Source organism: Ovis aries, chromosome 16 (assembly GCF_016772045.2).
Source record: "Ovis aries strain OAR_USU_Benz2616 breed Rambouillet chromosome 16, ARS-UI_Ramb_v3.0, whole genome shotgun sequence".
Taxonomy (NCBI): Eukaryota; Metazoa; Chordata; class Mammalia; order Artiodactyla; family Bovidae; genus Ovis; species Ovis aries.
The window spans coordinates 62,421,013-62,445,176 of NC_056069.1; the positions used below are offsets into that span (position 1 = coordinate 62,421,013).

Below are 24,164 nucleotides of genomic sequence, written 5' to 3' on the forward strand. Positions count from 1 at the left end.
CATCATTGTCAGAGCTGGCTTCTTCTGGCTTCTGCAGCCACACTCTTGCTCTGTGTCAGGAAAGTTGTACCGGAAGGATACACCTGCAAGCTGCCTGCTTGATCACAGTAAGCAGATAAAAGGAGACATGGAAGGGAAATGTGCTGTTTTTGAACAGTTGGCACCACCCGAATGGTCAAATACAACCAACATACCTCCACAGTCGATGCATCTCATCAACTGATGGCCGTACCACTGGGCCAGTGAGCAGATTTGATCCCTTCAGCCGCAGTTGCCATCAGCCATCCTAGGTGATTCGTTCACACAAGCTCTCCGAACGGCAGAACTCAGCTCGAGAAGGGGTTGACATGGGCTGTTATGACCAATACGGATGAACTGAAGAAGGTAACTCCCCAAGATAAGAGGCTAAAATGGGCTTTCACTCCAGCCAGAAAGGTCCACCGTCCAGAAGGAACACAGCAACAAAAAGAAATCTGAAACATGTGAAAAGGAAAAATGAAAGAAGCAGCCACAAGGAGAAGGGCCACAAGCCTCGTACGGAGCTTTCCTAGAAGACCCCCCAAACGTTGGCAGTGCCTCCCCAGCCACTAAGACCAGCACAGAAAAGTCAGATCGCTTCTTGGTCTCCTTTTTCTACCGGCCTTCCTTCTTATGACAGGGTCTGGAGTCAACTCAGTGAGGCTAGCACCCTGAGGGGGGCCCACCTCAGCTCAACCAAGACTGTACCCCTCTCTCGGAGAGGATGTGGACGGTGGAATCAGCCAGGCGTGCATTCAAATCCCAGCCCTACGCCACCCCGAGCCGTGGCATCCTGCGCATGTTCCTTAGTTTCTCTGACCTTCAGTTTCTTCACCTATAAAGTGGGGATTGGATGAAAGGATGGATGGAAAGAAGGGAGAGAAAGGGAAAGAGAAAAAAGGAAATGGAGGAAGAAAGGCAAGGAGAAAATGAAGGAGGGAGGAAGAAGGGGAGAGACTGAGAGGGAGAAGGGTTAAGGGAGAGAAGGAGGTGGATTAGACGGATGAAAAGGTGGCTGATAGGTGGGCACATGGGCTTCCCAGGTGCTGCTAGTGGTAAAGAACCACTTGCAGTGCAGGAGACCCAGGAGGCTTGAGTTCGTCCCTGGGCTGGGAAGATCCCCTGGAGGAAGGCATGGCAACCCACTCCAGTATTCTTGCCTGGAGAATCCCAGGACACAGCAGCCTGGGAGGCTGCAGTCCACAGGGTCACAAAGAGTCAGACACAACTGAAGCGACTTCACACACACACACACACACACACACACACACACACACACACACACACACACGGATAAATAGAAGGATGGATATAGACAGACATAAACATGCAATATGATCTCTAATAGTACGTACATATATATATACAAGATTAAATAAAGAAAAAGTTGTTTAATGGTTAATATAGTGCCTGCTGAAGAAGAAACAGTAAGTCTTAGTTCTCTCCCCATGTAATTTTTCCAAACCTCCCTAATCTAACCCTGTGCGTGGTCCACACTTGGATAGCAGCACTGGGTCAGAGTGGAGAAGTTCCACGTGGTACCAGTTTTTCAAAGACCAGCCAAGGGCACCTTAGCCTATCCCATGATCAGGAGCAGCTGGCCTCAGCAACGTTTAATTGCAGATTCTGAAGTCCCCCTTCGTGCCCAGGCTCTTAGGCTGACACACGTCTGAGCTCTGTGGACTGTCACAGATGGACAGGAACCTCATTCTTTCAGCCACCATGAACTGGAAGTGTGAACCCTCCTGCATGGCAGCTGTGATGAAGTTCACTTCTCTGAAGAGCAGTTCTGTGACTCGCTTGTGTAAATCAATTACATATGAAAGAGGGAGTTTTGCTTACTTAAGAGAAGAATTATGGGCAGGTCATTAGAAGCATTCATTCACACACAACGTACTAATTACAAATCATTATCTATTAACGAAGACCAATGTCTAGAGGATGTTTCCATGCTGAGCCTTAGTTAAATTAGCAGGGAATTACCAGGCACTCCAAAGTGATCAAAGTGTTCTTCAGGCAGCTTCCATCATTCCCACCAGACCTTCCCCCCGCCCCCGCCCCCCCACACACACACACATCATTCCCTGTGGGTTTTGTGGATGCTCTTATGCAGCAGCCCTGAGTATGGTCCTTGTCCCATGCCTTGAGGGTGTCCTCACTGTTGGAGCTTAGGAAAGGACCCCAGAGGCGTAGGAAGCCAGGCCCCACATCTAAGTGCTAATTACTAGCCTATGAACACTCTTTGTTTTACTGTCCTTAAAGCCAAGGGGAAGGGAGAGAACTAATTCTAGACTTCTCTGCGCTCAAAGGCTCCTGTGATCCCTTTAGCCCCTCGAGGCCCCCTTGATCAGACAACAACCTGCAGAGGACAAGAGTGGAAATAGGGAGCACTGAGGGAGGCTGGAGGACATTGGTCAGTTCTGAAGACCCCTGCCCCCCACCCCCCGACCAAAGGCTTCATAATCCCGTGTTATTCTCAAGCCCCATCAATGTTTTAAATTTATTTTTAATTGAAGAAAAATTGCTTTACAATATTGTTTGGATTTCCGTCACATCAATTCTTTTTTTTTTTTTTAATTTTAATTGGAGGCTAACTACAATACATCAACATGAATCCACCACGGGTATACATGTGTTCCCCATCCTGAACCCCCCTCCCTCCTCCCTCTCTGTACCATCCCTCTGGGTCATCCCAGTGCACCAGCCCCAACCATCCTGTACCCTGCAACGAACCTGGATTTGCAATTCGTTTCTTATATCATATTATACATGTTTCAATGCCGTTCTCCCAAACCATCCCACCCTCTCCCTCTCCCACAGAGTCCAAAAGACTGTTCTGTACATCTGTGTCTCTTTTGCTGTCTCGCATATAGGGTTATCGTTACCATCTTTCTAAATTCCATATATATGCATTAGTATACTGTATTGGTGTTTTTCTTTCTGGCTTACTTCACTCTGTATAATAGGCTCCAGTTTCATCCACCTCATTAGAACTGATTCAGATGTATTCTTTTTAATAGCTGAGTAATACTCCATTGTGTGTGTTCATCACATCAATTCTTAAATGAACCAAGTTAGGAAACATTTTGATCCTTCGGAGTGTAGACTGGGGATCTCATGCCTGATGATCTGAGGTGGAACTGATGTAATAATAATAGAAAAAAGTGCACAATAAATCTAAAGCATTTGAATCATCCTGAAACCATCCTCCGCGCCACATCTGTCTGTGGAAAAATTGTCTTCCATGAAATGGGTCCCTGGTGCCACAAAGTTGGGGACTGCTGGTGTAGACTATTTTGAATGGATTCCTTCCAAGGCTATGGTACATCACTTGGGCAGGTGTGATGGGATGGCCCGATTAGCAAAAAGCCTCCATCCTCCAGAGAGGTGTTGGCCACAGCCCTCCGAGCTGGCAGGAAGATGCCCAAGTGACCCTGGGACCTTGTACATCTTCACTTTCTCTTCATCTGGGATGAAGCACTGAGGTGTGATGGAGGAAAATGCAGGGAAAATGAATAGAAACTATTTGTGTTCTGTGGAATCTAGTGTATACATCTTTAATTTAGAAAAGGTTAAGAGAGACCCAGGGGCAGCAAAGAGATCAAAACAGTCAACCCTAAAGGAAATCAACCCTGAATATTCTTTGAAAGGACCAATGCTGAAGCTGAAGCTCCAATACTTTGGCCACCTGATGCGAAGAGCCAACTCACTGGGGAAGACCCTGATGCTGGGGAATATTGATAGCAGGAGAAGGAGGCGACAGAGGATGAAATGGTTGGATGGCATCACTGACTCAATGGACATGAGTTTGAGCAAGCTCCGGGAGTTGGTGATGGACCGGGAAGCTTGGTGTGCTGCAGTCCAGTTGCAAAGAGTCCGACACAACTGACTTAGTCACTGAACAATAACAACAGCTGGTAAAATGACTCAGCTGTCTTGGAAGTTTGGGCTGGTCTCAAAAAATTAAACATAGAATTGCATCAGATCCAATAATCCTACTTCTTGGTACATTTTTTGCTATTGATATTATGTAGTCATCAAGTTGTGTCCAACTCTTTTACATTACCCTGCCAGAAATTGAAAGCAGGGAGCCAGACAAATCCTAGTGCTTCCATGTCCATAGCAGCATTATTCAAAAAGTAGAAATCATGATTGTCATCTATGGATGAATATGTAAACAAACACAGACTCTCCATACAATATTAATGAGTCTTAAAGAGCAAGGAAGTTCTGTCACTTGCTGCAACATTGGTTAACCTTGAGGACATTATATTAACCTATAACTTTGAGGAGGTTAAGTGAAAGAAGCCCAACACAGAAGGACAACTACTGTATTATTCCAATTATATGAGGTATGTAGACTAGTCAAATTCACAGAGATGAAAATATCAATAGAGTGGTGATTGCCATGAGCTAAGAAAAGGGGAGATGGGGATCTATGCTGAATGGATATAAGTTTTTGTTTGCAGTGATGAAAAAGTTCTGCAAACGTTTGGTATTGACAGTGACCCAGGCAACTGAAGTATTTAATGCCACCGAGTTATACACAACATGATGAACATGGTGACTTGATATGTTATGTGTACTTTACCAGAATAGTAATTTTACAAAAAGGTTATTTGGAATGACAGCACGTGGACTCAGGAGCCAACTCTGAAACAGAAAGTCAGTCAGGGAAGGGCAGTCCTGGTGACTGAGCACATGGAGGACACTCAGAGCCTTGACTTTGAGGGAGGGTCAAGGGCATCGGCGGTGGGGGTCAAGGGCGGGTCGAGGGCAAACGCGCTAACCCAGATGGTTCTCCTTTCCTGGGCAGGTTTCAGCACAGCCAGCCCCACAGGAGCCCAGCAGAAAAGACTACGAGACCTACCAGCCGTTTCCGAATTCCACGAGAAACTACGACGAGTCCTTCTTCGAGGACCAGGTCCACCACCGCCCTCCCGCCAGCGAGTACACCATGCACCTGGGGCTCAAGTCCACCGGCAACTACGTTGACTTCTACTCGGCCGCCCGACCCTACAGCGAACTGAACTATGAAACGAGCCACTACCCGGCCTCCCCCGACTCCTGGGTGTGAGGCGGGCACCCTGGGGACCGTGCATGTGCATGCAGACCACAGACATTGCTATTTTTTTTCCCTGCAAATTTCGTTTGTTAAAGCCTGTTCCATAGGAAGGCTGGGATACCCAGGAAGGAAACAGTTAGGAGCTATTTTAGAAAGCTCCATGAACGTTCACTTGAAAGTCAATAGAAAGTGATCCTCAATCTGACATCGGGCTACACCTGTCTAGTTCGGGCTGTAGAGTCTTAAGAAGTGCTTTCCACGGGATGTGGCCGAAGGCGGCACGGGAGGCGGTCGGGGTGACGGGGCACGAAGGTTATAAGCACAGAGGCGGTGACATAGTTCACACACTTTAGAGGGACGGCTTGTCACGCTTTGTTTACTCTCTTCATCCGTTGTGATTCTAGGCTTCAAGTTGCATTGGGGTTCCTCTGTACAGCAAGACGTTTCTTGCCTTTTGTTAATGCATTGTTGTAAAGTATTCAATGTACATTACAGATTAAAGAAGACAAGAGCATTGTGTATATTACACCAATGCCTCGGCGACTCCTCATCAATGGTTCTAAATATTGCTTCGATTTCAAACTTTTGAAAGATGTATGGATTTCCAGTTTTTCTTTTTTCTTCCTCCCAGTAAAGTTTTAACAGGGAAAAAAAATGGGGAAAAAAAGGAATATTTAGCAGTATTGTTCGTTCTGATATGTGAATTTGTTTGTGGCAACTAAACAAGGCATTCAGCAGTTTCTGACAATTAACATCCATCATTCCACACTCCTTGTCAACAAAGTGCTTTTTCACTGCCTAAAATTTTAGATGTAGATATTTGAAATAGATTTTTTCATTTATACCAGTTTTCTTTATGATGATACAGTGTTAAAAGAAAATAAATTACAATTGATCTGTCATCCATATTTGCTAAGAATGTCTATTTCCGAGGACCTATCTGACAAAAATACGCATTCTTGCTTGTGTGTCTGTGCGTGTGTGGGTGTGTGTCCACGTATGTACAAAAATGACCCGTGTGAGGTTTTATTTTGATAGAAGCAATTTCATTTGCTATTCATCTTGTACAAACTTTGTTTTTGCTTTTTAGTATAAATGTACATCAGTCTGTTCCTTTTGTACTCTATCTCTCTGACCATCTAGTGACTCAGGATATTAGGCCAGTGGAAGTAAAGTTATAGGATTTTCACATATTCACATGTTCTTGGATACCAAGCCTTTCTACGTGCCCATTTCCTTTCATGTTTAATGCCCTTAGAACATGATAAACTCAATAATTTCACTTTGAGGCCAATTACTTGAAATATCCACATAAAATGTAAACTGCTCGCCTTATTCACCCCTGAAACTTTTTTGTTCGTGTGGCAGGGAGCAGTAGACAATTACGGATTTAGATGATTAAAAGTGAACTTGAAGCTAATGGTAGAATAGTGGTTAACAGAGCTAAGAACTTAAGGCTAACCATTCAAAAGGACACGGGCTGGGGGTAACTTAGCTTTGCTCTTTAGATGCAAGTGACTGAGGCCAATAGGTGCCTAGTAAATGTTAACTGTTCTTGAAAAAATAAAACATTAAATAACAAAAGAAGTTGGCTGCCATCTTCCTTTAAAACTTTCTCCCCTTCGCTTCTACATAGTTTAATTCAGCTCAGAGTCTAAAACTCATGGTTCTTTCTCCAAATTTAATAGCAACCAAAAGATTTCTTGTTCATGCATAGTTGTGCAGATGCAAAACTCATTTCCAGGAGAGAGCAGTAGACAGACATTTTCATATCAATTGTCCTACAGTTCCTCACAAGTTGGACCTTCTTGCACTATTTACTATAGGAAGACACCTTTCTGAGTCCCCTCCAGGAAGGCTCCAGCCCCTGTGAAAGTGAAAGTGAAAGTTTAGTCGCTCAGTCGTGTCCAACTCTTTCTGATCCCATAGACTGTAGCCTACCAGGCTCCTCTGTCCACGGGATTTTCCAGGCAAGAGTGCTGGAGCGGGTTGCCATTTCCTTCTCCAGAGGATCTTCCTGACCCAGGGGTCTCCCACATTGTAGGCAGACACTTTACTGTCTGAGCCACCAGGGAAGTCCCCAGCCCCTGTAGAGAGAGAGAAATATGTAGCTTCAAGGACAGTCTTTCCATTCCATTCCTGTCATAGAATGAAATAGTAAAGCTCATCAAGGCAGAGACAGGTATAGACGTGATTTGTGCATAACTGAATAACTGGTTTAGCTTCTCCAAAAGGAATCAGAAAGACTCATTCCCAGGCTTAAGTTGTGCAGGGAGAAGTTAATGTGTGTCCCAGAGCCCTTATCCTAGCAGGAGCTGTGTATTTCCTGTGACTCTGAGTCTGTGTGGTCCAGCATTTGCAACCTTTGAAGACAGATGTCTCTGCTGCCTGTGGTTCTATGAGAGCACATTGCACCAGGCTGACGTGAAAGGATTCAGCTAGAAGCCTCCGGAGCCAGAGTTAGAGCTAGCAGAAAGTCAATTCAAAATGTTCATAGTTACTCAGGTTGCATCCTTTTCATCATTTTCTCACACTCACAAACACAGGGAGAGAGAGAAAGGACAGATGATGATAGATTATAAGTAGAGAGAGGAATAGATGGATAGAGAGATGATGATGATAGCTGGATAGATGATAGACAGATGAGATTTCATCTGAAGTGTGACATGGCCAGAGCTCATCCTTTTCCTTGGCAATAAAGGTTGATCGGCATATGATTTATTATTTATAACATGGGTGTATTGGACAAAAGTCCGAAGTGGCAAGAAACATTGCTTTTGCTTTCACTGTGCTGAAGTGACCGAGTGTGACCCTGCCCCCATAAGTGGCTGCCTCTTGGGTCAACAAGAGCCTGCAGACCTTGGATTGTCTACTGAAATGGGACTGGTGTCTTTCAGAGGAAAAGAGATGAAAAAAGAATATAAAAATTTCCTCTCAGTCCTTATGGCGGACCATAGATACACCCAATGTATTCAATAGGACGTGAAATCCAAACATTATATATGAAAAAAAAATTCATTTGAGAGCTTTGATCACCAAGGCCTAATAGAACACTTCATGTGTGTGTGTGTGCTAAGTCGCTTCAGTTATGTCTGCCTCTTTGCAACCCCATGGACTGTAGCCCGCCAGCCTCCTCTGTCCATGGAATTTTCCAGGCAAGAATACTGGAGTTGGTCACCATTCCCTCCTCTAGGGGATCTTCCCAACCCAGGGATTGAACCCATGTCTCTTATGTCTCCAACACTGGTAGGTGGGTTCTTTACCACTAGCACCAGGTATAAAAAATCTTAATATTTTCATAGGAACCACTTTAAGGAACACTTAAAGTCTACCCCTGTGAAAATGTTAAAATTTTCATATTGATTCTGTTTTAATACCGCAATTAACTATTTCAGTCCTCATTGTCAATCATGAGTTAGACAACAAAATATCAGACAGGTTTAGGAGAATGAGGACGACCCAATGTGACATCATACTTGATGATAAGGTTAACCAGTGATGATCCAATTTTTGTTAATAAGGCTCAGACATTATGGAAAACTGCTATGAAAAATGAAAGTGCTTATATTGATATATAATGTTCTTGTTTAGTGGTTAAGTCATGTCTGACTCTTTGCGACCCCATGGATTGTAGCCCACCAGGCTCCTCTCTCCATGGGATTTCCCAGGCAAGAATACTGGAGTGAGTAACCATTTCCTTCCTCAGGGAATCTTCCCGACCCAGGGACCAAACCCACATCTCCTGCATTGGCAGGCGGATTCTTTACCCCTGAGCCCCCAGGGAAGCCCTCATCTCATATACATATGCATGTATAAATTTATTTGCTCTGTTTTATTTCTCTTACTTCAGCTCTTCTTCAGTGACTGATGTTTTCTACATGTATCTGAGAGCTATGTCCCTGAGAAACGAGGTTTGACTGTAAGAAGACATGGTGTTTTCACTCAGCAGATTCTCAGCCAGGGCTGGATTCCTTGAGGACAAGTCAGCTATGGAGCTGACAGTGGAGATCTGCTCCACTCAGGATCAGCCACTGACGCTCCGAGGCTGGAGGCTGGACTCACTAACAACTCAGTCATGTAAATGTCCAGCTCTTGGGCCTGAGTAGCTGAGGGCAAGAAAAGCTGCAGCCCTTCAGACACCCCTGGGCTTCCCAGGTGGCTCAGTGGTAAAGAATCCACATGCCAGGGCAAGAGATGCAGGAGACATGGGTTCAATCCCTGGGTCAGGAAGTTCCCCTAGAGGAGGATATGGCAACCCACTCCAGTATTCTTGCCTGGAAGATTCCATGGATAGAGAAGCCTGGAGGGCAACAGTCCATGGGGTTACAAAGAGTCAGACATGGCTGAGCAACGAAGCACGCTCATACACAGTCATCCTGTGAGGTCTCCCCACATGCTCTGTCCAGCAGAGATGCTTTAGAAACGTCTTACAGGTCATCTCAAGGTTCCCAAAGTGTATGTCCCAAGATAAAGAATCAGGCACAAGTCAAGAGGGATTCCACTAGTCAATGCAATTGCAAAATATTGCTCAGTTCCACAGGGACAAGGGTGGAAATAGGCTCCGTATCTTGGGGCAGAAGGGGAGCAGCGGTGGCAAGATTATGGAAGAGGTTGTAGCACTGGAAATACCATACCACTGTTGTCTTTCTGATACTATCTACCAGCCTACTATAATGCTGATAACATTTTGCTTTAATAAATTCATCTTCTTTGATATGTAGCCAATATTTCTTAATAATGGCCAAAGCAACATCTTCTTATAAGAAGTAAAAACCAAATAATATAGCTTACAAAAATGGGAGAAAAAAATAATATTCTTAACATCAAAAGGAAAGGTCTTGGGTTTGTGTTTCTCTTCAGCTAAATACAATCATGGAAGTGTGGTTCCTGGCAACCAGAGGACAACCACGAGGGGACCAGAATAAACTGAAGTCAAAGCTGAGGACAGCAGATTAGAGAGACTGAAAGAATTGGGCTCTTCTCTGAAATTACTTGAAGGGCATCACTTTTCCCAAATATTCCCAAATGGGCCATTATTAAGCCCTTATACCCACATTCTAGAAACTCTCTCTTGCTGTCTCCTATGATGTAACAGAAGGCTGAACAGATGAAAGAAATCCCAAGACCAAGACTTATATTCACATCATCATGTCCTCAGAATGCCTGCATGCTAGGTCGCTTCAGTCATGTCTGATGCTATGTGACCCCATAGATAGAAGTTGGCCAGGCTCCTCTGTCTATGGGATTTCCCAGGCAAGAATACTGGAGTGGGTTGCCAGTTCCTTCTTCAAAGGATCTTCCCAACCCAGGGATAGAAACTGAGTCTCTCATGACGCCTGCATTGGCAGGCAGGTTTTTTTAAATTATTATTATTTTTACTACTAGAGCCACCTGGAAAGTCCATCCTCCAAATAGGAATATGCTTTTATGAAGACAGGAAAATAGATGGGGTTTTTTTAAGTGTTAATTTTTAGTAAACAGAGAGGCATTCTGTAGCCACTTTCTCTAGTCATCTTTCTGTCCTAGTCTTTTAATGACCAGTCATGTATGCTATAGATTCGTAACTGAATGGGTCTGGAATTGTGTTACTGCCTCAATACGTTATCAATATTAGAGGAATTTCTGGTTCTTAAGCAGCTATTTTCTCCATGGGCTCATGATCTAATGAGAACAAATGAAAGCTGATTAGAGGGTTGAAAGAACTAAGGAGTAACACAGGTCTGACGTATTGAGTGTTGCTGGATACAGCTTTCTTCTGAGTCATGTCGTCTTTGGGAATGCATCGTTTCTGAATGGGAATGTCTGACGACATCTCCCTTTGTCACTTCCTCTACTGCTAACACATGCCACCGAAATTATCAACACAATGTGATTACTGCCTTCTCTGTTCCCACGATTCCCAGTCTCAAGGCAAACTCATTGACACTGGTACCTGAGCCCCTCTAAAGAAGATCAAAGCTAACTCTTAAGTTCGTAGCAATGAAACATTGCTACAACAAAAGACTCTGGCTCTCCAAGCACAGGCTCTGCCAGCAGTTGCCCAGACCATTCACAAGCTCCATTACAGAAGCATCTCATCCAGGCATTCCGTTCACTCAAGATTCTGAAGGGCAGAATCTTTACTTCCCAAGAGTTTACCATGCGTGCTCGCGTGCTCAGTTGTGGCTGCCTCTTTGCAACCCCATGGACTGTAGCCCTCCAGGCTCCTCTGCCCATGGACTTTTCCAGGCAAAAATACTGGAGTGGGTCCACATTTCCTCCTCCAGGGTATCTTCCCCACTCAGGGATCACACCTGCGTCTCCTTCATGGGCAGGCAGATTCTGTACCACTGAGCCAGCTGGGAAGCCCAAGAGTTAACCATAAACCTTTTTTGAAAAGAAGCTGTTGGTCACAGAACTGGTAGCAGGTGTGCTCATGGCATTGGAAGGGTGCTATTAGGACCCAGGAGGTAATTATAGTAAAGCACCTATGAAATAGACATGAAAGGACAAGGAAACCTAGGTTTTTTTAACAGTCCTCTTTCGCTTTAGACTACTCCAGAGATGTCCAACAAGCCAGAGAGGAGACTGGCAGTCCCTTTTGGGTGGACGTTCACTGGGAGGGCAGTCACTAGCCCAGTTATGAAGACGTCATAAACTTTTCTCTGCGATTAATTTTGACCCTACTACAGTTTGAAAGATAGAGCTATATTTTTGATAATTTAATAGGACTGTAGCAAGAAATCTTCCCATATTTTTAAAATGTTAACCAATATTTAATTAAGGTTACCAGAATTAGCAAATTAAAATATAAAACACCCAGTGAAAATTAAATTTCAATGAAATAGCCAATAATCTTTTAAACCTAAGTATGTTTCATGCAATACTTGGAACATATTTACAATAAAATTTTTTTTCATTGTTATTGGAAATTCAAATATAATTGAACATCTTCGTTTTATCTGGCAAACCTAATTTGACCTAAATTTCTGCCATTATTTTTCTAAGGAGTAATGCTTTATAGAAAAGTAAAAATGAATTCCAGAATTTATTACTTGATTAATCTTATTTTACCAGTGTGTATATATATATATATATATATATATATATACACATATACATACTATATATATACACACATACACACACATATGTATGTAATACATATAATGGTGAAACACAGAGTTAGGGCTCAGAAACCCGATTTCTTCTTCCTTATTAGTAAACAAGAGGTGATAATATATGTTATGCTTCCCCTTTGCAATTTTTGTGAAGATCAGATTAGGCTTATGACCAGCATGCTGGTGAATATTTGACAACTGACTCTCCAAAAAACGAAAAGAAAAATTCCTTGATTTACAGTATTTGCCAGTTTCTATGAGGCAAACGCACACACCCAATGTCAAGTTGGTAGTGTGATGTCACAAACAGAATCAAAAATGGTGCTCTATTGGCAATAAGCCAATATATTATCTCCAGGATATAGATAAAGCAGAGATAATTAAATAATCTCAAGAGCACAAGTAATAGTAAAATGTAGTAAAATACTTAGGTTGTGTTGGATTCCAAGTAATAATTACCATTATTTGCTACATAATTAATTTAATTCTAAATCTAGATTACAGGATACTTAGTAATTGCTGCATTTAACCATCATTTTGCAAATTCCTGCTGACACAGGCCAGCTCTAGGACCTATGTATGACTGCTTATGACACTGTGAACTGCGACCCAAACAGAAGTTATAAACATTCACTCACTGACCAACATTGACGGAAGTCACCATGTAAGAGGCATGCTAAAAAAATTCTTGGAAAACACGCAACAAGGAAAGCAGTGCAGTGCAGAAGCATGCACAGCTTTCTAAGGGTGCAGCTCCAGGTGAAGGAGACGGTTAACCGACGGGCGGAGGGCAGTGCTGGCCGTCACCCATGCCAGCAGGGATAGGAGCGTGTGCCCTGCCCTGAGAGAGAGATGGACTAGAGGGGTGCAGGGGGCAAATCCCTGAGTCAGGAAACCTCTGTGGAGGGCAGAGCAAGGGAAGGGTGCCAAGGCGAGGCATGTGGAGAAGAACTGGGGGACAGAGTTGTGGAGAAGAAGGATTCATGAATTGGAGGGCATCTCCCTGCCCAGGCCCGGTACTGGACCAGGAGCAGCTGGAGCAGGGATGGATTTAGACCCTGGGCTCCCCATTTTCCTGGAGTCTTTAAACCTGATTCTGCAAAGAACAAGCCCAGAAGAGAGGAAGTGTTAGTTGCTCCATTGTGTCAGACTTTGTGGCCCGATGGACTGTGTAGCCCGCCAGGCTCCTCTGTCCATGGAATTCTCCAAACAAGAATACCAAGTGGGTTGCCAATTCCCTCCTCCAGGGGAGGGGAGGAAAAGCCATCATAAAGACGACAGCTGTGGCACGTCTTGTTTTAGAAAAATAAAGTAGAACTCTGTTTCCAACCTTGGCTGTGTTGAGGCAAATAAGTGCTCCTGCGACCTGGTGACAACATTACACAGCTACTTCTGGCTGTTACAGTAAGTGAATTACTGTGGCTCAATCTGATCTTCACATACCTTGCAAGATGGGAGCATAAGATATATTACCACCCCCGTTTACTAACAAGGAAAGAGAGACCCAAGCATTACCTCGCTTATTCAAACAGGGTTTTTGAATCCTAACTCTGTATTTTCATCATTATATAAACTATATATATAATTATTTGTATATTGTTGTTGTTCGGGCCAAACAACTAACAGGGAACCCCACCTATCAGCAGACAATTGGATTAAAGATTTGCTGAGCATGGCCTTGTCCATGACCCAGTTTTCCCATAGCCAGTTCCTCCCATCAAGAAGCTGGCACAAGCCTCTTATCCTCATCCATTAGAGGGAAGACAGAAGAAGTTTGAACTGTAACCTCACAGCCTCCAGAACAAAAACCACAATCACAGAAAGCTAACCAAAATGATCACATGGACCACAGCCTTGTCAAATCAATGAAACTATGAGCCATGCCGTGTAGGGCCACCCAAGACGGACAGGTCATTGTGGAGAGTTCTGACAAAACGTGGTCCACTGGAGAAGGGAATGGCAAACCACTTCAGTATTATTGCCTCGAGAATGCCATGAACAGTGTGTGTGTGTGTGTGTGTGTGTGTATGTATGAAACAATGAATATTAATCAAGTAGTGGATTTTGGAATTTATATTTACTTTGCTATAAAGCAGTACTCCCTAGAAAAATAATGGCAGAAATATAGGTTAAATTAGGGTTGCCAGGTAAAATGCAAGATACCCAATTATATTTGACTTTCAGATAACAGTAGAAAAGATTTTCATGGTAAAATTTTTCTACAGCTGCCATAGCAAATCGCCACATAGTCAATGGCTTAAAAGCAGAAATGTGTTACCTGCAGAGGTCAGAAGTTCAAGATGGGTGGGCAGAATTCTGTTCCTCTGGGGACTTTGGGGGAGAATCGGTTTCTTTACTCTTTGCAGCTTCTGCAGATCATGGGCTTTCCTCAGCACCATCTTTAAAGTCAGCAGCACAGTTCTTCAGACAAATCTCTGTCTGACTGGCTCTCCTGCTTTCTCTGTCTCTCTTAACCTTAGTCTCATATCTCCCTCTCTCCCTTATAAGAACCTTTGTAATTACATGGACAATCTCTCCATCTCACTCTCTTTGACTCAATTACGTCTGCAAAGTCTGTTTTGCCAGGTAAGCCAACATACTCACCAGCCTGTGGATGAGGATGCAGATAGCTCTGGGAGGGATTTATCCTATGTACTACCTCTGGCTTTGCTGTAGAGTCATACAGTTCAGTTCAGTTCAGTTCAGTCGCTCAGTCGTGTCCGACTCTGCGACCCCATGAATCGCAGCACGCCAGGCCTCCCTCTCCATCACCAACTCCCGGAGTTCACTCAGACTCACATCCATCGAGTCAGTGATGCCATCCAGCCATCTCATCCTCCATCGTCCCCTTCTCCTCCTGCCCCCAATCCCTCCCAGCATCAGAGTCTTTTCCAATGAGTCAACTCTTCACATGAGCTGGCCAAAGTATTGGAGTTTCAGCTTTAGCATCATTCCTTCCAAAGAAATCCCAGGGCTGATCTCCTTCAGAATGGACTGGTTGGATCTCCTTGCAGTCCAAGGGATTCTCAAGAGTTTTCTCCAACACCACAGTTCAAAAGCATCAATTCTTCGGTGCTCTGCCTTCTTCACAGTCCAACTCTCACATCCATACATGACCACAGGAAAAACCATAGCCTTGACTAGACGGACCTTAGTCGGCAAAGTAATGTCTTTTCTTTTGAATATGCTATCTAGGTTGGTCATAACTTTTCTTCCAAGGAGTAAGCGTCTTTTAATTTCATGGCTGCAGTCGCCATCTGCAGTGATTTTGGAGCCCCCAAAAATAAAGTCTGACACTGTTTCCACTGTTTCCCCATCTATTTCCCATGAAGTGATGGGACTGGATGCCATGATCTTCGTTTTCTGAATGTTGAGCTTTAAGCCAACTTTTTCGCTCTCCACTTTCACTTTCATCAAGAGGCTTTTTACTTCTTCTTCATGTTCTGTCATACAGAGACCATGCCAAAAAAGAAAAATCTTCAAATAGTTCCCTGCTGTGTTGATATCTAAATTCCTAGAAAAAGACCCTAAAATAATCTAGCTCATGGTATGTGCTTTGTGGGGTGAGGGGGTGGGGTGGAGAATAAAATTCATTTATTTTTACACTTGTACAGTTCCAAAATCACTGAACAGGTGGCAATTCTCATACATATTTCTAGTTGTTGTTTTTTTTTTTAAGATTTCTTTTGCTAAATGTATTTATGTTATTTAACCATATTCATTGGAGCTTCCCTGGTGGCTTGGCAGTAAAGAATCTGCCTTCAAATGCAGGAGACGCAGGTTCGATCCCTGAGTGGGGAATGTCATCCTGCAGAAGGGAGTGGCTACCCACTCCAGTCTTCTTGCCTGGAGAATCCCACGGACAGAGGAGCCTCACAACTGAGAGCCTGAGCACAGCACACAGCACAGCCTCCAGGCTGGGAGAGAATACATTCCCCTTGTTTGGAGGCATTCAAGTTGCATTAACTTTTGACAGGATCCCTGGGAAACCAACACACTTTGTTCAGGCAAGATTCCATCTAACTCATAAAATCTGACCTTGCTCTTGATCTCTCAGTTCAGTTCAGTCACTCAATCGTGTCTAACTCTTTGCAATCCCATGGACTGCAGCATGCCAGACTTCCCTGTCCATCACCAACTCTTGGAGCCTGCTCAAATTCATGTCCACAGAGTCGTGATGCCATCCAACCATTTCATCCTCTGTCGTCCCCTTCTCCTCCTGCCTTCAATCTTTCCCAGCATCAGGGTCTTTTCCAATGATCAGTTCTTCACATCAGGTGGCCAAAGTATTGGAGTTTCAGCTTCAGCATCAGTCACTCCAATCAATATTCATATCTCAGTTGGATCTCAGTTCCAAATCAGTTGAAAATCAGACTGGTTGGATCTCCTTGCAGTCCAAGGGACTCTCAGGAGTCTTCTCCAACACCACAGTTCAAAAGCATTAATTCTTTGGCACTCAGCTTTCTTTATAGTCCAACTCTCACATCCATACATGACTACTGGAAAAACTGTAGCTTTGGCTAGATGGACCTTTGTTGGCAAAGTAATGTCTCTGCTTCTTAATATGCTATCTAGGTTGGTCATCAGTGAGGGACTTGATCTCTCACTGATGACATTTTTTAAGTCTCACTCTCCCTTCCCCTTCAGCCCTGCATCTGGACAGACTCCTAGGAAGACCCTGAGTTCACTTCCTCCTCTGGAGTTAGTAGGAATTTTAACCTTCCCATGCTTGGGAACTTTCCACAGTCCCACCCCTTAGTCACTTCAGGAAGACCTAAATCCACTTCCTCTGCCCTGCTCAAGTCACCCTGGACAAACTCATGCCCACCCAACTCTTCCCAGAAGTAATAATACCTTCTCTTAAGTTCTCTGGCGCTTGGAGATCCATCAACCCCAATATCCAAACCAAATTTTAGGCGGGATGTTTGCTCCTTTTTTCAATAGTGATTATACTTTGAATATCCTGCTAAAGCAGGAGACATCAATCCCTGGGTCGGGAGGATACCTTGGAGGAGGAAATGGCAACCCACTCCAATATTCTTGCCTGAAGAATCCCCATCAACAGAGGAGCCTGGTAGGCTCTTAAAGAGTTGAATGCAACTGAACCGACTTAGCAGCAACATACTTTCGCTACCCAGTGATTAAAGAAATGCATGATAGCAAAGTTGCTCTGAATTTATTAATGCTTTGAAATAAATTAGTACTTTTTATTTCAACATAATATACGCACTTGAATATAATAGTAAGTATACGTGAGGAATTCCAGTACTCTTGCCTGGAAAATCCCATGGATGGAGGAGCCTAGAAGGCTGCAGTCCATGGAGTCGCTGAGCGTCAGATACAACTGAGCGACTTCACTTTCACTTTTCACTTTCATGCATTGGAGAAGGAAATGGCAACCCACTCCAGCGTTCTTGCCTGGAGAATCCCAGGGACGGGGGAGCCTGGTGGGCTGCCGTCTATGGGATCGCACAGAGTCAGACATGACTGAAGCGACTTAGCAGCAGCAGCCGCATACGTGAGGGATGCTGTATATTCATTCTAAAGACGATACCCATTTGGCATTCCAAATCCATTTTATTAATTAACTTTTATCAGTTTTCAACTGAGGTATAGCTCATTTACAATGTGGTGTTAATTCATTTTAATTCATTTTTTAATAGTAAATGATGAGGTCAGCAGTCAGGGCACTAAACGAGCTCAGTCCCAAAGACTTGTGGAACGTTTATGAGTCCTTTGCAAAAAGTAAAAAGTTCAAAGAAACTTTTACAAAATGTTATTATTTATTAATTTATTTTGATTGTGCTGGGTCTTTGTTGCTATACTCGGGTTTTCTCTAGTTGCAGCAAGCGAGGGCTACTCTCCAGGTGTGGAGCATGGGCTTCTCATTGTAGTGGCTGCTCTTGTTGCAGAGCATGCACCCTGGGGCACCCAGGTTTCAGCAGTTGTGGTTTTCAGGCTGAGCTGTGGTTGCATGGACTGAGCTGCCTCGAGACATGTAAAATCTTCCCAGAGCAGGGATAGAACCTGTGTCTCCTGCATTGGCAAGCAGATTCTTAACCCCTGGACCACCAGGGAAGTCCAGAAGTTAAAAAAATGATAATTTTTTATGAGCTTGTATGGTGAAAACATCTAGGAAATACTGCACGTTAATCTTCCTCTTGGAGTCACAAAGCAAAATAAGTTGCTCTGGTTCTGAGAAGTCCTGAAATAACAGTAGCTCTGTACTTTTGTTTACCCTAGACTCTCAATCCTAGAGTTTCTGAGTCACGTTCGACTATAAAACCCTCTCTCCCCATCGGGCCTGTTGGGTGTTTGGTGCTTCTGCAGAGAAACTAGAGAGGCAACACTAAAGAGGGAAGACACTGGCGTTGAATGACTGACATCTTCAGAAACCAACAGGACCTACAACTTTTCTCCAGCACATGAGACACCAGCCTTCATGTTCACCACCCGACCTGTCTCTTTCCTCAGTTCATGAGAAGAATTCTAGAGCTCATTAAGTCAAGCTGACATCAGAAAGAATCCATCGGCGTCTCGGAGAACCTTGTCCGTGATGGCACCACAAATTTGGTGTCATCTGATTTCAGCTTTAACCCAATTTTTAGCAAGTTTTGACAAGGTTAAGTTAATTAGCAAGCAGATGATGGCAGCAATGCAACAATAAAAAAGAAAGAAGGCTCCTTTGGATCTCCAAGGTGATGATGCATTTCTGCTTTGGTTCCAACTTCTGCTTGCCATGAGTCTGGGACTTGGCATTCACCTCCTTGGGCCAGATGCTAAATTAAGTTTGAAGACATTCAAGGTATTCATTATTGATTGGGTTTTTGGCAGCAACAGAGAGAAATAAAGAAGCAGCAGCTGTGGTTTCAAAGGTACCATCTCTAAGTTAAGACTTGCCAAAAATAACAAGCAAACTTTCCAGGTCATCTCCTCTTTGAGGGATCAAAGTCAGCTGCCCTGGGCTCTTGGCAGAAACAATCAAGGGAAACAGTGCTCCCAGTGGCTCCATCACTCCCTGCATGGAAGAAAAGAGGAGCTGGCAGGTTGACAGTTCACTTTAAGTAGGAATAATAAACCTCTTAAGAAGTGGATGGCAACCCACTCCAGTATTTTTGCCTAGATAATCCCATAGACAGAGGAGCCTGGCGGTCTACAGTCCATGAGGTCACAAAGAGTCGGACACGACAGAGTGACGAAACAATAACAAAAAAGAGAAGAAAAATGGCTCTCTCTCACTTGAGAACCACATCTGTCACGATATTTTGGTTGCACGTGACTGAAACCTTGACCCAGACTGCAACAAGCAAATGGAATTAATTTACTCATGTCAACAGAAATTCCAGAAGTCAGCAGGCTTCAGGCATGGCTGGATTCAGAAGCCAGAAAAAATCACCATGGACCTGCTTCTCTCTATCTCTTAACTCTGTCTCCAGGGCTCCTGGCTGTAATAACCAGGTCCAGATGTCATAAACTCTCTAAGAATCTTGTCCTCTCAACTGCAAATCCATTAAGCTGAAATAACTTCAAGAAGCCTCAGCGAAAGTCTCAGGGCATCTCAGTCATTATAGGGTCCCAGGCTTATCCTTGAATGAGTTACTATAGATGGAAGAATGGAAAGCTCTAAAGATACAAACTGTTTAAAAAATTATTACAAACCAAGCACCACACTAAGAGCTTTCCTGTGTATTTCTTAAAGCCTTTTCAAAATCCCAACATTAAAATATAATTTGAAGTATTTTTAAAAATATTTGATCTTATACTCAAGAAAAGAGGGGCTCAGAGAGGTTAACGACCTTCTTCAAGGTCATACAGTAAGTGGTGGGGTTTAGGGCTTCCCTGGGGGCTCAGCTGGTAAATAATCCACCTATAATTCAGGAGACCTGGGTTCAGTCCCTGGGTTGGGAAGATCCCCTGGAGAAGGGAATGGCTACCCACTCCAGTATTCTGGCCTGGAGAATTCCATGGACTATATAGTCCATGGGATTGCAAAGAGTCGGACATAACTGAGCGACTTTCACTTTAGAGAGTTATATGAGTCTTTGGATTCATATGCTTGAGTTTGAGCTTCCCAGGTGGCGCTAGTAGTAAAAAATCCACCTGCCAATGCAGGAGACATAGGAGACTCGGGTTCAATCCCTGGGATGGGAAGATCCCCTGGAGGAGGGCATGGCAACCCACTCCAGTACTCTAGCCTGAAGAGTCGCATGGACAGAGGAGCCTGGAGGGCTACAGTCCATAGGGTCGCAAAAAGTTGGACATGACTGAAGCCACTTAGCATGCACGTATGCACACAGTTGAGTTAAGTGGGGCTTGGGAGCCATTTAGCCCAAAGCAGAATCATACTTACAGCGTCCTTCACATATGTTCTCCCAGATGTTCACAACCTTCCAGGGAAGGACACAGAATAAAATCAGCCCAATCTAACCCAGTGAGTAGGAAAAAGGCCCCTCTTACACTGATCTTGCATCCATTCCCCCTGTAAGTTCCTTCCCCTAGGTCTTTTTGTCACCGAACCTTCATTTTTCCTTTGAAAGTGAAAGTGTTAGTCACTCAGTCGTGTCCGACTCTTTGCGACCCCACGGACTATTGCCCCCCAGGCTTTCTCTGTCCATGGAACTCATTAAAACTCTCTCCTTTATCGGGGGTGTGGGGGGTGGGTGGGACAGGGTTGCTATGTTTGTTCTTGCAACTATGAATTAATATTATTAGGACCTTCTTTTTAAAATTTTGACCTTTTTAATTGCACTGGATTTCACCTTGCTTATTTCACCTATCTTTCTGCATCCTGAGACAGCATTCAAGGAATCAGGCACCTCTCAACTCCATAAACCTGACCCTGCAGGGCTTCATTCTGGTCCCATGTTCAATAGGAGCAAACCCCGCAGGTGGCTTTTCAGAGTCAAAAATTTTAGCAATGAGGAATATGGCTCACCTTGCCATTTGCAGCTCAGATCTGTGCTCCTTAGCTTGTAAATATCTCCCAGATTTTTACTCATCTAAACGGATGCATTATAGAGGTAATTAATACCAGCATCTTAGTCTTAAACATCTCGTCTCTGGGAGATGGTGAAGGACCGGGAAGCCTGGCATGCAGCAGTCCACAGGGTTGCAAAGAGTCAGACTGAATGACTGAACACTGGACTTAACCTTGTCCCATGCTCTGTCCTTATGATGTGGCCTTTTGAACTTGTGCTGTCTCACAACCTAGTAAGTGACCTTGGGCAGGCCCTTCTCTTGCCAGGGCCTCAATTTCCTCCACTGGCAAAATAAGAGTATTGCACTACAGGGGCATTGAGGGTCCCGCTCCTGCAAATTTATTCTTTGAAATCTCTGGCTGTGCTTCTCACACAACTAAATGCTCAACAAAGCTTTCACTTCTTGTTCTCACGGTTTGGTTTTGAATTTTGACACTATTTTTAAAATACCCTCAATTTCCGCAAGTTTAGACAACAGCTAGTTCAATGTCTCACCTAGTACAGTCCATCCATTTACTTCCTTGTAGATTTTTTTCATTCCCTCTCATTTCATTTCAAAGGTTTACATGTCAAAGTAGCTTCTTGCCTGTCCAGAGAAATCTCTCTGGGTAATTCTTGGAGATAAGTGAAGTATACCTTTCAGACATTTGAATATATACCTCAGCTCGAAGCAATTCCCACCAGAAATTCCAAGTGATATGCTTTCAATTACAGGCCAGGAATAGGTTATTTTCTGTTATAAAGACAAAGAGTCAATGGGACTTTATTAAAATAGCATTTCCTATCTTCCGTGACCACATCTTGTCTAGTTGACTCCTGGGAGCTGCGTTCTCCGCTAGCACCCTGGTTTGGCTGACACATTTTAGAGTCTATCAGAATTTCCACTGCCAGCCGCCACTACTGATGCTGCTTTAAAAACATGAGCATTTATCCATTTATCTCTGCACCATGCCAAGTTTGGCTCCTCTTTCTAAAGAATGAACAGCAAGTGAAGTAAGTATATGTTTAACTTATGAACGTAAAAGAAAGAGAAGTTATAAAATTAATGAATCAGCTATTTCCAAATCTCCTATTAGACAAAGCCATTTGTCAACTGAATACCTCCCACACCTTGATTGCAAATGTTCCAGCTATGGAAATGTTGATGAATCCTGGAAATTTGTTCCAGGAAATCTCTGACTTGGATAGGGCTGACATAGATCATTTAAATATCCAATAACCATCACTGGACTAACAGGAGATTTTATTTCAAACAGGAAAATTAACATAGTTGACGAGAGCAAGAAATGAGATCTGGAATAAGTACTGCCTTCACTTTTTTCTGGTCTTAAGCATCTGTCCATGCCAGACATGTGCATGCATGCTCAGTCATGTCCAACTCTTTGTGACGCCATGGACTGCAGCCCACCAGGCTCCTCTGTCCATGGAATTTTCCAGGCAAGAATACTGCAGAAGTTTGCCATTTCCTTCACCAGAGGATCTTCCTGACCCAGGAATTAAACCCACGTCTCTGGCATCTCCTGCCTTGGCAGGCAGATTCTTTACCACTGCACCACCTGGGAAGCAGACACAAACACAGAGAGCTTTTAAGAAAGGGCTCCAATCTACTTGGAAGAAGTTATTTGAATTTAGCCTTTCCTTTTCTGGATAAAGTGATATCCAATTTTTTTGTGTACCTTAGGTTATAGCCCTCTATTCAATCAAACAATAATATCACCCAGACAAAGAGTTGTCAAAATAAAAGTAGTTGATTTGCGGGAGCTCCCTGGCAGTCCAGAGGTTAGGACTCTGCTGGCTCCTGGGTTCGATCCCTGGTTGTGGAACTAAGATCTCATAAGCCCCATGACAAGGCTAGAAAAAAAAGTAATTGATTCTGGCTGATAGAGTAGAAAAAGAATGCTTTTACAGGACTGTTGGGAGGGCTAATGAAACAGAATTGAGGTTAAGACTCCAGACACATAAAAACCAACATCGGAGGTGCCTATTGAGGAGCTCATGCTTCTGCTGCTGCCTCTGGGCACAGAGGAAACCACGCTGTTGTTACCTGCTTCTGCTGCTTCTGTGTCAGGGAGGGATCTTGCCAGACATCTGTGCACCCACCTGTGCTGGGAGAATGGATTCTGTCCAGAGCCACCCCTTCTTCCATGGTGGAGGCTGGGGGGTCGAACTCAGGTCACATGTTTGCACCAATGTTTCAAAGATGGCTCAGGATCTGAACATTCCAGTCTGTGCCTTGGGAAAGCTGGACTCAGTCCAAGCGAGATGTCCTAAGAGAGTCCCACCTCCAGGCAAAATGACAAATGCCACTAGGACATCCTTGAGGATTAAAATTACCTCTAACTTGAAAAAACTAAAAATAGAGTTACCATATGATCCAGAAATCCCACTCTTGGGGATATAGCTGGACAAAACTTAATTAAAAATGACACATGTACTGCAATGTTCATAGCAGCACTATACAACCTAATTGCCCATCATGAGAGGAATGGATAAAGAAGATGTGCTATTTAAATACAATGGGATATTAGTCACAATAAAGACTGAAACTATGCCACTTGCAGCAACATGGATGGAGCCAGAGATTAACATACTAAGTAAAGTAAGTCACAGAAAGACAAGTATATGATAACACTTCTATGTAGAATTTTAAAAAACAATCCAAAGGAATTTATTTACAAAATGGAAACAGACTCACAGACACAGAAAACAAACTTATGATTACCATAGGGAGAAGGGGAGGGAGAGGGATAAATTATGAGGTTGGGATTAACAGACACAACCTAGTATATATAAAATATACAAACAACAAGGACCTAATGTATAAAGCAGAGATGGGGAAACAGTAGAAACAGTGCCAGACTTTATTTTGGGGGGCTCCAAAATCACTGCAGATGGTGACTGCAGCCATAAAATTAAAAGATGCTTACTCCTTGAAAGAAAAGTTATGACCAACCTAGACAGTATATTCAAAAGCAGAGACATTACTTTGCTGACTAAGGTCCG

At 43.6% G+C, this 24,164-nt stretch overlaps 1 protein-coding gene across 3 annotated transcripts in view; it reads left to right on the plus strand.

The window, feature by feature from the left end:
• The window catches only part of CTNND2 (catenin delta 2), a 1,117,159-nt gene extending 1,110,492 nt beyond the window's left edge, over positions 1–6,667 (plus strand). For all 3 annotated transcript variants that reach the window (XM_027980164.3, XM_027980165.3, XM_042233932.2), the window contains one exon: positions 4,835–6,667. In XM_027980164.3, coding sequence (XP_027835965.2) covers positions 4,835–5,095 — 261 coding nt within the window. In that variant the 3' untranslated portion in view covers positions 5,096–6,667. The remainder of the gene's footprint in view (positions 1–4,834) is intronic.
• Positions 6,668–24,164: the final 17,497 nt, after the last annotated feature.